At 43.2% G+C, this 12,500-nt stretch overlaps 1 protein-coding gene across 1 annotated transcript in view; it reads right to left on the bottom strand.

The window, feature by feature from the left end:
• The window catches only part of fgf11b (fibroblast growth factor 11b), a 77,617-nt gene that overhangs the window by 25,744 nt on the left and 39,373 nt on the right, over positions 1-12,500 (bottom strand). Inside the window, exons 3-4 of the mRNA XM_037547517.1 lie at positions 7,917-8,027; positions 3,691-3,794 (exon numbers count right to left, since the gene is read on the bottom strand). Of these exons, the coding sequence (XP_037403414.1) occupies positions 3,691-3,794; positions 7,917-8,027 (215 nt within the window). The remainder of the gene's footprint in view (positions 1-3,690; positions 3,795-7,916; positions 8,028-12,500) is intronic.

Here is a 12,500-nt window from a genome sequence, read left to right as displayed (position 1 = left end):
CTCTGAATGAAACAACATGCAATGAGCTCCTCAGTATATGGAGCATCAAACAAGCTGGGATGCACCTGCGCCGGAGTGATGAGGGAGGCGCCGGACAGAAAACGGAGATCACGTCCTGTATCGCATGTAATGCAATCAATTACACACACGTCAAGGCATTTTTGGTTCAGAGTGCTTCATCCTATCGGGAGTTACAGCAGAATATTTGGGGCCTCTTTTGAGTGATTCTCCCTGTACATTCACACACACATTCACACCTAGGGGCAATGTAGCATGTCCAATTGGCCTGACTGCATGTCTTTGGACTGTGCGAGGAAACCAGAGCACCCGGAGGAAACCCACGCAGACACGGGGAGAACATGCAAACTCCACACAGAGAGGACCCTGGGAATGAAGCCCTGGTCCTTCTTGCTGAGACGTGACAGTGCTACCCACTGTGTCACTGTGCCACCTCAATTTTACAAATATAGTGTCGTTTACAACGATTTGACAACATTGTCAAAAAGCAGCTTTAAAGAAATCCGGGTCCGAGACCCAATTGAGCCCAGGGTGACAGCAGAAGAAACCCTGAGATACTGAGAAGGGAACCCATGCTCCCCGACACGGATCAAAACTGAGATAAGAACAGAATACAATGACGTGCAAATCGCTTAAACTCCATATATAATCGGAAACACACACATCTTCTAAGCCACTTTTCCTTCAGGGTCACGGGGGGGCAGGGTGCTGGAGCCTATCCCAGCGGTCATCGGGCAGAGGGCAGGACACACCTTGGACAGGTTGCCAGCCTATTGCAGGGCAGATAGACAGATTTACTTACACCTAGGCACAATTTACCATGTCCAATTGGCCTAACTGCATGTCTTTTGGGGGGAACCCACAGAGACACAGGGAGAACATGCAAACTCCACACAGAAAGGACCGTGGTCGCCCAGCCGGGGAATCGAAAGGACAGGGATAACAGGATGCGATTGAGGACAGGTAAAGGACAGGGAGAACAGGATGTGCTAAAGGACAAGGATAAAAGGACGTGCTAAAGGACAGGGATAACAGGATGCGATTGAGGACAGGTAAAGGACACAGATAACAGGATGTGGTGAAGGACAGGGATAAGAGGACGTGATAAAGGACAGGTAAAGGACAGGGAGAACAGGACATGCTAAAGGACAGGGATTACAGGATGTGGGAAAAGACAGAGATAACAGGACATGCTAAAGGACAGGGATAACAGGAAGTGGTAAAGGACAGAGATAACAGGACGTGCTAAAGGACAGGGATAACAGGAAGTGGTAAAGGACAGAGATAACAGGACGTGCTAAAGGACAGGGATAACATGAAGTGGGAAAGGACAGGGATAGCAGGAAAAGGTAAAGGGCAGGATAATAAAACCGGGATAGTTTAGCAGAGACAGGAGAGGAAGGATCGGAGCGAGGGATGAGCGAGGCAGTTTAGGGAGGAAAGCACGGGTGGAAACGGTTTAGGACGGGATGCCGAGCTAATGGTGCAGCAGCGTGTTTCAGTTTATCGGAAGGCATTTCCTAATCATAATTGGCAGCAGTATAATTGTGATGCCGGTTTGCTGTCCGTATCGTGCAGCCGTGCCGAGATTCCCTTTGATCTGAATATCAGTCTTTTCTTCTGGAGAGAAAATCCCTCCATTCCTCAGTTCACAGAGAGGCACGAGACAAAAGAGCTCACAAAATCCACATCCCTAATCTTTAGCTATGGGATATTCCCTCTCCCTCTACCTCTCCCCCTCTCTCTCCCTCTACCTCTCCCCCTCTCTCTCTGTTTCTCTCCCTCTCTCTCTCTCCCTCTCTCTCTCCTTCACTCTGTTAAATCTCTCCTCCTCCTCGAGTGGAGAGTGTAATTGGTCACAGTGCTCTGGTTAATCCTGTGTTATTGTTTTTATTTGTGTGCAGATGCTGAGCCGCGGTGAGCTGTCAGGATCCACACACAAACACGGCAGAATACACAATGAGGAGGTGCTCCAGATTCCTACCTGCAGGCAGCGCTGCATGAGGGAGAACCACAGGGAGGGAACCGGTTCCTGTTTAACCCTAAAAAAAGGCCCAGGCTTACTAACAGAATACAGAGCAAACTGGCTGAGTCATTATCCAGCTGATAAATGCTTGGACAAACTGGGGGCTCCTGGACATTTGAGGGGTTAATGATAGTGTGGCTGTCATTATCAGTTATTTTAGTGGGAGACTGATCTATTTTGACAACTAATCAATCAGTAATCAGGGAGTGAAAAAAGGTCACGTACTGCACAATGACAGTGAGTGTTTACACACACTCAGTAGTCCAATCATAATCGGATTTCTGCAGTTATCTGATTATTCAAATGGTCATGTAAACAGCGCACTCCGATTTCTTAGACTGGAGTAAAGTCCAGAAATCTGATAAAGAAATCCGATTAGGAGAGTGGATTTCAGCTCAGTAATCAGATTCCTCAGTGCTGTTGTAACGGGGAGCGAGGAGGCGGACGCATATGCAGAGATAAACGACGTTTATTATGGGCAAATCCAGGGTCATCGTCTAAACGGTCCAGGGTCTTGATCCAACTTGACATAAACCAGAATCAAACAGAACAAGCAGAACAAACAGCAGTCCATAGACCAGTACAAAGACCAGCAAAGACAAAAGGGCTTAAATACAACAGGGCCAACAAGGGATCACAAGACACAGGTGGAAACACAGGTGGGACCAATCAGGGGCAGAGTCACTAAACAAGGGGGCTGGACTACAAAGCCAAAACACAACGCGAACACTTGGACAGGACTGGGAGGGGCCATTCGTGACAGCTGTGAACTCTTACTCTGATTTCTTTCGCATTTCTCAGTCTGAGCATGTGCGAAACAGACGGCTGTACCAGAAATAAGCGAGTAGTGTTACTACGAGAGGCAGCGAAACACTTTTGAGCGACGCTGAAACCAAATACACACTTTACGAAATGAAGGATTTGGATTGTTTGTCCATATTTTCAGTTAAAGTGGTCTGATGTTTTTAAAAAAAAGCCGCAGTGTAAAGTTTGAGTTTTACATTCTGTTCACGTCACGTTGTCCAAAAAGGGTTCTGCTATTTTTGCAGTCAAATTTTGCACAGAACTTCTGCAGAGAATTTCAGAAAGGTTCTCTATATAAAACCATGTCCAAATATGATAGTGAATGAGTTGTAAAAGGCTCTAGATAGCATTAAAAGCTGTACAACATATTTCCCATCAATCTGAGAATCTATTTCACAATGCGAAGAACCATTTAAGCATGTAAACGGTTCTGTGAGCCTTCATGGTTCTATATAGGATCATTGTCTTTACTAAAGAACCTTTGAGGAATCATCTTCAAGACTGTAGTTGTATTCAGTTATTAGAAGGACAGTACAGCACCATTCTGGAGGTCATAATGACCTTCAAACAGCAGCAGTGTAACGATGGTATCTTCAGACTATTCACGAATTTCAGGACCACCGACAGCAGCCAGAGGACCCTCGGTGCCAAATGGCCTATTTTTCCCCTGGACTGTTTAGCTCCATTCTTTAATTGGAGGAGGGTAATTCAGCTCTCCGAGTAATAACTCAGCCCTGAAAGAGCTGCACACCCTCATTCATCTCTCCATCATTAATGTGGAGACACACTGAGCGCATTATCATAACCATCAGGAGCGTCAGAGGGATGAGTGAGTCACTCACGGAGGTGTAGAGGTACCCCTCGCTGTTCATGCCCAGATACAGCCCCGTCTTCGCCCCCTGGATCGCCACTATCCGCAGCCCCACAGGAATCAAGTTGAACTGTGCTGGAGAGAGAGAGAGAGAGAGAGAGAGAGAGAGAGAGAGAGAGAGAGAGAGAGAGAGAGAGAGAGAGAGAGGGAGAGAGAGAGAGAGAGAGAGAGAGAGAGAGAGAGACAGAGAGAGAGAGAGAGAGAGAGACAGAGAGAGGGAGAGAGAGAGGGAGAGAGAGAGAGGGAGAGAGAGAGAGAGAGAGAGAGAGGGAGAGAGAGAGAGAGAGAGAGAGAGAGAGAGAGAGACAGAGAGAGAGAGAGAGAGAGACAGAGAGAGGGAGAGAGAGAGGGAGAGAGAGAGAGAGGGAGAGAGAGAGAGAGAGAGAGAGAGAGACAGAGAGAGAGAGAGAGGGAGAGAGAGAGAGAGAGAGAGAGAGAGAGAGAGAGAGAGAACACACAAACACACAGTCCTGTAAAACTATCTGTGTGGGGTATTTCCACGGATGTGTGGGATGCTTACAATCTGCACTTCCCACACAGTCACTGCACTTCTGCTCCAAAGAGCTGCTAGTAAGAAATAATTCACCAGAGCTGCCCAAACGTTTTTGTTTTGGGGTACATTTATAGTGCAGACATGAAGATGGTAGATTGTACATTGAAAGCTTTTAGATGCTGTTGCATAATATTAAACGATGTGATTTGCAAATATTCTAAAAATAGGGTTTATAAAAATGAGTTTTCATTCTTTATCTACTATAGATTATTCAGTACCTACTGTGAGTTATACAGTATTCTGTATTATTCAATGCCTACTAAGTGATATTCAGTATTTACTGTGAATTGTTAAATAACTGCTATGACTTATTAGGAATGTAGTAATATTCTTCTTATTAGTAGTAGTAAGTACTACTATTATTCAATATCTACTGTATATATTCAGTATCTACTACAAATTATTCAACATCTACTATGAATTATTCAGTATCTACTACAAATTATTCAACATCTACTATGAATTATTCAGTATCTATTATGAATTTTTCAGTACCTTCTATGAATTATTCAGTATCTATGATGAATTATTCAGTATCTACTATGAATTATTTAGTATCTACTAGGAATTATTTAGTATCTACTAAGAATCATTCAGTATCTACTATGAATTATTCAGTATCTACTATGATTTATTCAATATCTACTATGAATTATTCAGTATCTACTAAGAATCATTCAGTATCTACTATGAATTATTCAATATCTACTATGAATTATTCAGTATCTACTATGGATTATTCAGTATCTACTATGAATTTTCAGTATCTACTAAGAATCATTCAGTATCTACTATGAATTATTCAATATCTACTATGAATTATTCAGTATCTACTATGGATTATTCAGTATCTACTATGAATTTTCAGTATCTACTAAGAATCATTCAGTATCTACTATGAATTATTCAGTATCTACTATGGATTATTCAGTATCTACTAAGAATCATTCAGTATCTACTATGAATTATTCAATATCTACTATGAATTTTCAGTATCTACTAAGAATCATTCAGTATCTGCTATGAATTATTCAGTATCTACTTTGTTATACAGTTCCAATTAGTAGCAGAAATAAATAAGCTTAATAACTGAACATTAAGCTGCAGTTTGATTGATTAAAAGCAGAAGCCTTTACTGGACAAAGAGTCAGGAGGGTCAGTCAAACCCACACAGGGTGAAATGTTCATATGTGGGATGAAAAAGTGAAGAAAAATCAGAACAGACAGACATCAGCTTTAATCAAAGTGCCAAAGATTCCCTTCACCAGGGAATCTTGAGTGGGGAGAGAGAGAGACAGACAGGACAATATAGGCCGTAGGGGGAGGGGCAGCAAGTGACCATAGTGACCACAACACCTACTTTCCACGCAGGGGGTCTTAGACTAAATAGTCTAAGAACTGCAGCTTTCGACTGTATGATGTTGAACGTATGAGCACGGTTCTCTCCCCGGACGAGCACGACACGTGTGATGTCCCTCACCCTCTGAGAGGATGGAGTGATACGGATAGGCACAAACATCCATGCCAAACAGCATTCCGATCAAACACTGTCAGAATCCGTCATCTTCACTCACAAACACAAAGCTCAGAGAAGAGCAAAGCTTTCCGAAAGAAAGTTTGATGGAGGACAGAGCAGCATATCTCATTTTTCATCTTGTTTACAATGCGGGAGCAAAATTTTCCCCACAAATCAACCCTGTCACATAAAATCCTGTCACATAAACACCAGATCCCCTTTACATTCGTAGATATTTTAATAGACCAATAGAAAGGGTCCAAAACTACTTGGAATAAAACCTCATACTTGTATTTTCACTCAATGGCCACTTTATTGGAAACACCTACCTTGTGCTTCCACTCACTGGCCACTTTATTGGAAACACCTAACGTGCTTCCACTCACTGGCCACTTTATTGGAAACACCTACCTTGTGCTTTCACTTACTGGCCACTTGATTGGAAACACTTAATGTGCTTCCACTCATTGGCCACTTTATTGGAAACACCTAACGTGCTTCCACTCATTGGCCACTTTATTGGAAACACCAACAAATATCCAGCCAACAGCAGCTCTGTGTTCCACTGAAGTGGTCAGCAATCGCCATTACTGGAATTTCCATAATAAACATATTAAAAATTTCTAATCTGGTCTGTTGGCCCTAAACAGCCGCAGTGTGTTGACTCACACATCTTGTGTGTGTGTGTGTGTGTGTGTGTGTGTGTGTGTGTGTGTGTGTGTGTGAGTGCGTGTGTGTGCGTGTGTGTGGGAGGGGGGATGGATATATATCCACTGACCACATGGGTCAGCTTTAGTGAAATGAACCTAAAGCTGGCGCCTGAAGCCAGTGGCGGAGTGTAAAACACCTGGCATCATGCCAGACATGCAGGCCAAACATATGCCAACTGTGGGCTTTCAAATTAATTATCACAGACAAAATGGACAGACGGAAGGACAGGGACGGAGATATAGGCCATGAGATTTATAACTGGTCAGGCAGAGTTTAGATGAGGGCAGATGAGAGAGATGGAATGAAAAATTTGAAAATACTTGGTATAAAAAATGTCAAACTGCCACTGATATCCTAACAAAACAGTTCTGATCTGAGCTGAATATGAATATTATGCATTATGCATTTGCTTTAATGCAACGTCAGGACATGGAGTCATACACGGGTCCAGTACCCATGTATTGTATACATACAGTATGTTAGCATCTATATGAAATAATATTATTACACTTTATTCCGCAAAAGTTCTTTATTGCCCTTCATTTATTTAATTTCCAATTTAACAGCCATTACCTACAAGTTCATTTTTCAGGAAATATTCCTGAGAAGATTATGAATCACTTGCATAAGTCAAATGAAAATAAGAAAAAAAACGATTCGAAGCTCCAGAGAAAATGGGGCTCCTAACAACCACCTGGAAGAGCTGGTAGACCCCAGAACTGCCCCCATCAGATAAACAGCACTGAAAGCTTTGATCTCTGAGAGAGAGGAGAAGATCAAGCTGCTTCAGATCTGAAAACATCCACAGGTGTTTCTGTCCATCCTTCCACTGTGAGAAGACCACTCAGCACTGTGGGTCTGAAAGGACGTGTAGCTGATCAAGAAGAACCTCACTGAGAAAAGGAGACGGACACACCAAACAAAGAAGCTGGACGATGGACTGACCGCCCCAGAGTCCAGACCTCAGCACCTTCAGGAAATCAACAACCAGCTTCTAAGACTGAGCTTTGGAGGCGTGTCTGCAGGTTCTTTGAGGAGCTGAAAGTGAGGCTCCTGAGAAGAGCGGAAGCTGGAATGAAGGTAAAGAGTAACTCACTGAACCCTCACACGGCTGAGAGTAGATTTAATGTAATATTCTTTGATTGGTTCTAGTATTATATCTGTATTGTGCCACCATGGGCTCCCACTTACTGGCCACTTTATTGGAAACATCTACCCCGTACTCCCACTCACTGGCCACTTTATTGGAAATACCTACCTATGAAATGCACCATATCTAATGTTTAAGCATCTTTATGCAATAATAATATCTTAAACCGACCTTTATCTTCACCTCAGGGACCAGAGAGGAATAGTTTAAGTCTACCAGCAGTAAAAATGAAACTCGGTTGGTCCTGTGTTGCTTTTCCTCACTTACAGAAGGAGCTGCTCTCGTCCCTTGTGCCGTCCATGGTGCCATCCGGCTGCATCTGAAGGTAGTAGCCGTGCTGGCTGTACAGTCGGGTGACGATGCCTTTCAGCTGAGGCTCTGTGAACACACACACACAGTTACATACACACACATCCTCTGGAGAGCCGCCTCAGTGTGTACAGCGCAGCCTGGTTAACACAAGAGCTGCTTCCTTGATTTGCTGCTCAAACATTCTCCTCCATCTGTTTTTACTCTGTTCTCTTAAATAAAGAATTAACCGGATTTGCAAGGAAGGACGTGTTACAACAGATTACACGGATTACCTGCAGAACGCTCCTTATTACTGTAAATCCTTTTACAGGGCTGTGGTTTACAGCACTACCTCCACTCCAGGTATTAATGTTAGACCTTGTTTACAGCATCATGCTCACATTTCTAATCAAACAAGTGAGTTTCTATTGAAAAATCACACAAACTGCACGAGGATGGAGACGACGTGTGCTGGCCACACAATTCTGTCGATTTTCAAAGTGGAAATAAGTGACCACGTCCTCTACAGTGAACTTGAATATTGCCCATTTCGTGTTTAACATATTGGAAGAAAGTAAAACGTAACATCGCTGTTGTCGGGACAAAACCTCGTATCTCCATTTTTGACGTCTTTCTGTTTTTGACATCATTTCAAATGATCTGTTGCTCTTTACATCATGATGAATGGCCCAAAATGACTTGGGGAAAAAATCTGGTTCCATTGATGAACATTAAAAGTAAAGCAGGTTTCTTCCTTCCACTGTAAAGTGACCGTTTTGGAGATACGAGGTTTTGATCCGACTACAGCGATGCATATGTGCCGTAATTTTTACACAGCAAATAAACAGCAGACATGCCTTAAAACTGTCCTCTAAGGTGAGATTCATGGTAACACTTGGATTTGGTGTTTGGATGGATTGGATACGTGTCTTATAGATGCTCAGTATATCACTGCTGTCGGAAGAAAACCTCGTATCTCCAAAATAATAGCTTTACAGGAGAAACAAAAAACCTACTCTACGTTTAATGTAAGTCAATGGAACCAGAGTTTTTTCCAAGTCATTTTAGGTCATTTCTTTTAATCCATTAGTCATGGAAATTGAACACAATGTAAAGAGCATCAGGTACTTTCAAATTATATCAAAACTAAAAAATGTCAAAAATGGAGCAAAAACAGCAAAATCTCTAAACAACAGTCAACTAAATATCGACTAAACGCAAATAAACTGATCTTGAATTCGAGTTTAAGAGATTCTATGATTTACATTTACAGCATTTGGCTGACGCTCTTATCCAGAGCGACTTACAATTTGATCGTTTTACACAGGTAGGCCAAGGCAGTGTTAGGAGTCTTGCCCAAGGACTCTTATTGGTATAGTGTAGGGTGCTTAACCTGGTCAGGGATTGAACCCCAGTCTACAGTGTAGAAGGCAGAGGTGTTAACCACTACACTAACCAAACACTATGAAATGGGAAGCTAATCTTAAACCTCACCCTAACCACAGTGCTGTTGATCATGACCTATCACCAGAAAGCTTCACCATGACCTATCACCAGAAATTCATCTATAGATCATCTACAGGGGACCATCTAAATAAAGTGTGATGGGTTATATTGTTATATTTTTCCAATTTTCCGAAAGCTGTTTACAATTTCCCAAAGTGACTCTTGCACCATTTAGTTGCGGCCCTGAACTTTATGCAAATGAATCCGGTCAACGTGATATACGTACATATACTCTTATAAAAAGACGTTTTTTTCAAGGGTTCTTGAAAGGGTTCTGTTTAGAGACATGACTTGTATCATGCTTAAACGGTTCTTTGCAAGGGGAAGCGGTCCTGATGGAGAATGCATTGTATATGGTTCTCTATAGCACCAAAAGGGCTCTTATATTTTTGTGTAAACCTTTTTGGTGCTATACAGAACTACATACACCACATTATTGAGAGATATCTCATACACATAAGTACATTTATAATTTGGAATATTTGGCTGATCCTTTATGATATAAGTGCATATATGGCCAGAGAACTTGTAGAGAGGAGAATTCCCACTCTGGAGTGTCTTCCGAGTTTCTCAGACACTAGAGGGCGCTCCCGAGCCCGTCCAAAATGAGTGGGTTAAGATGGAGCGTTCATGGTTTACAGCTGCTTAAACATTTTGTTAACTGTAAAAGTACGCAACAATATCCTGAACACAGAACAGCATAAAACATTTAAACGCCGCTATTTTATCTGAAAAGCTTTTAAACTGGAGTTATTGGAGTTTAAAACGGCGTCGCATGTAGATTCGTGACGTTTCTGAGCGCGAACCGCTAATGAGCTGCTCCGCTCGCCAACCGATCAGCTCTTAGTAGCAGTAATGTTGGCGTCCCGCCGCCCAAAACCCGTTTGCTGTAGAAAGACGAAACACACAGGTGAGCTTTCTTTGCTTTTGGAGTGAAACACATCCTTCTTCTCTCTAAAATGAAAGGAAAGTTCTGGAAACTGTTTTAACTGCTTGTTTTTAGCCGTTGGGCTCCATTCACTCCCATTCATTGAGGACTCGCTCATGGGCGCCCTCTGCTGTTCAGCAGTCCTGTTTTTGATATAACGGGGGAAATAAGAAGTGGCCAGACTCCTCATAAACCGGCTCTGATATGGCCCTGTATCAGATGTGGGCATTAGGGAACTCCCTCATCACACTCCCATGCGACCCACCTAAGAGGGTGGACAGTGTAAATGCAGCGTAATACATCAAAGAACATTCAGATCATTTTTCGAGGCAAACCTGATGCTCAGACCTGCTTCCACAGAGGAAACAAAAGCATGCTAAGCAGCTTAGCAGTTGGGCTAAGGAGGGTAGCAGTTGAATGCACTGATTAGGTCACAGCCATAATGTCTTTAGCTGTGGTGCAGGTTTTATCACCACAAAACAAAGTTATCACCACAGTTTGTGGCACAAATCGGTCATCTCAAGCATTCTGCAGGTCAGGCTGGCTGCTAGTAGCGATAGGCCACATGATTCATTTGTGGGTATTCAGGGCAGGTTTTTAATCAGCATTAAACAAGCTTCTCACCACTTTTCACGAAGAAAATCCTGCCACTAAGAGCTCATTTTCAGTAATCTGAAACTTACTCACTTTGCAAATGAATCCAACATTCCTGTGTTGCATCTCAGCGAACAGTGAGCCCAGTTAAAATTACACATGCTCTAAATAAATTCACACATCTCGCAGGTAGGCTGGTCTAATTTAGCATCTTTATCCAGAGCACAGGTGGTTCGCCACAGCCTCAAGCAGCCCCCGAAAGCCTGAAGTCTACGACAAAAGCCAAGGATAAAGCTGGCCCTGGAAAGATCCTGTAGCCAGAGCCTTTTATAATGTACCCCACTGCATTTCCCTGCATTCTATAGGTTAGTACACTTTATTGGTCGTTCTTGTGGGTCCATATTGCTTAGAAAGTACTAGATAACTGAGTGAGGCAGCGCTTTTCCTTACAGGCTCAAATTAAAGGGCCAATATCAAGCAATTTTCTTTCTAAACCAAAAACAGTAATTAGTTTCCGCTTGACTGACTGAAGGGTTCATGTAAAATGCATGTACACCAATCAGGCATAACATCATGACCACCTCCTCGTTTCTACGCTCACTGTCCACTTTATCAGCTCCACTTACTGTATAGCTGCACTTTGTAGTTCTACAGTTACAGACTGTAGTCCATCTGTTTCTCTGATACTCTGTTACCCTGTTCTTCAGTGGTCAGGACCCCCATGGACCCTCACAGAGCAGGTACTGTTTGGGTGGTGGGTCATTCTCAGCACTGCAGTAACACTGACATGGTGGTGGTGTGTTAGTGTGTGTTGCGCTGGTCTGAGTGGATCAGACACAGCAGTGCTGCTGGAGTTTGTAAACTCCTCAGTGTCGCTGCTGGACAGAGAATAGTCCACCAACCAAAAATATCCAGTGAACAGCGTCCTGTGGGCAGCGTCCTGTGGGCAGCGTCCTGTGGGCAGCGTACTGTGGGCAGTGTCCTGTGACCACTGATGAAGGACTAGAGGATGACCAACACAAACTGTGCAGCAGCAGATGAGCTGTCGTCTCTGACTTTACATCTACAAGGTGGACCGACAAGGTAGGAGTGTCTAATAGAGTGGACAGTGAGTGGACACAGTGTTTAAAAGCTCCAGCAGCACTGCTGTGTCTGATCCACTCGCACCAGCGCACAACACACTAACACACCACCACCTCAGTGTTACTGCAGTGCTGAGAATGACCCACCACCCAAATAGTACCTGCTCTGTGAGGGTCCATGGGGGTCCTGACCACTGAAGAACAGGGTAACAGAGTATCAGAGAAACAGATGGACTACAGTCTGTAACTGTAGAACTACAGAGTGCAGCTATACAGTAAGTGGAGCTGATAGAGTGGCCAGTGAGCGTAGAAACGAGGAGGTGGTCATGATGTTACGCCTGATCGGTTTATATGTAAATGAGCTCTGCTCTGATTGGCTGTGCTTTATTCACAGAGCAGTCCAGGCAGAAACACCCCATTATAACTTCATGTGTTCTGTAAATGATTGTT

Source organism: Pygocentrus nattereri, chromosome 18 (assembly GCF_015220715.1).
Source record: "Pygocentrus nattereri isolate fPygNat1 chromosome 18, fPygNat1.pri, whole genome shotgun sequence".
In the NCBI taxonomy this organism is placed as follows: domain Eukaryota; kingdom Metazoa; phylum Chordata; class Actinopteri; order Characiformes; family Serrasalmidae; genus Pygocentrus; species Pygocentrus nattereri.
The sequence above is the reverse complement of the archived record's forward strand: the minus strand, read 5'-3'. Positions and strand labels throughout refer to the sequence as shown.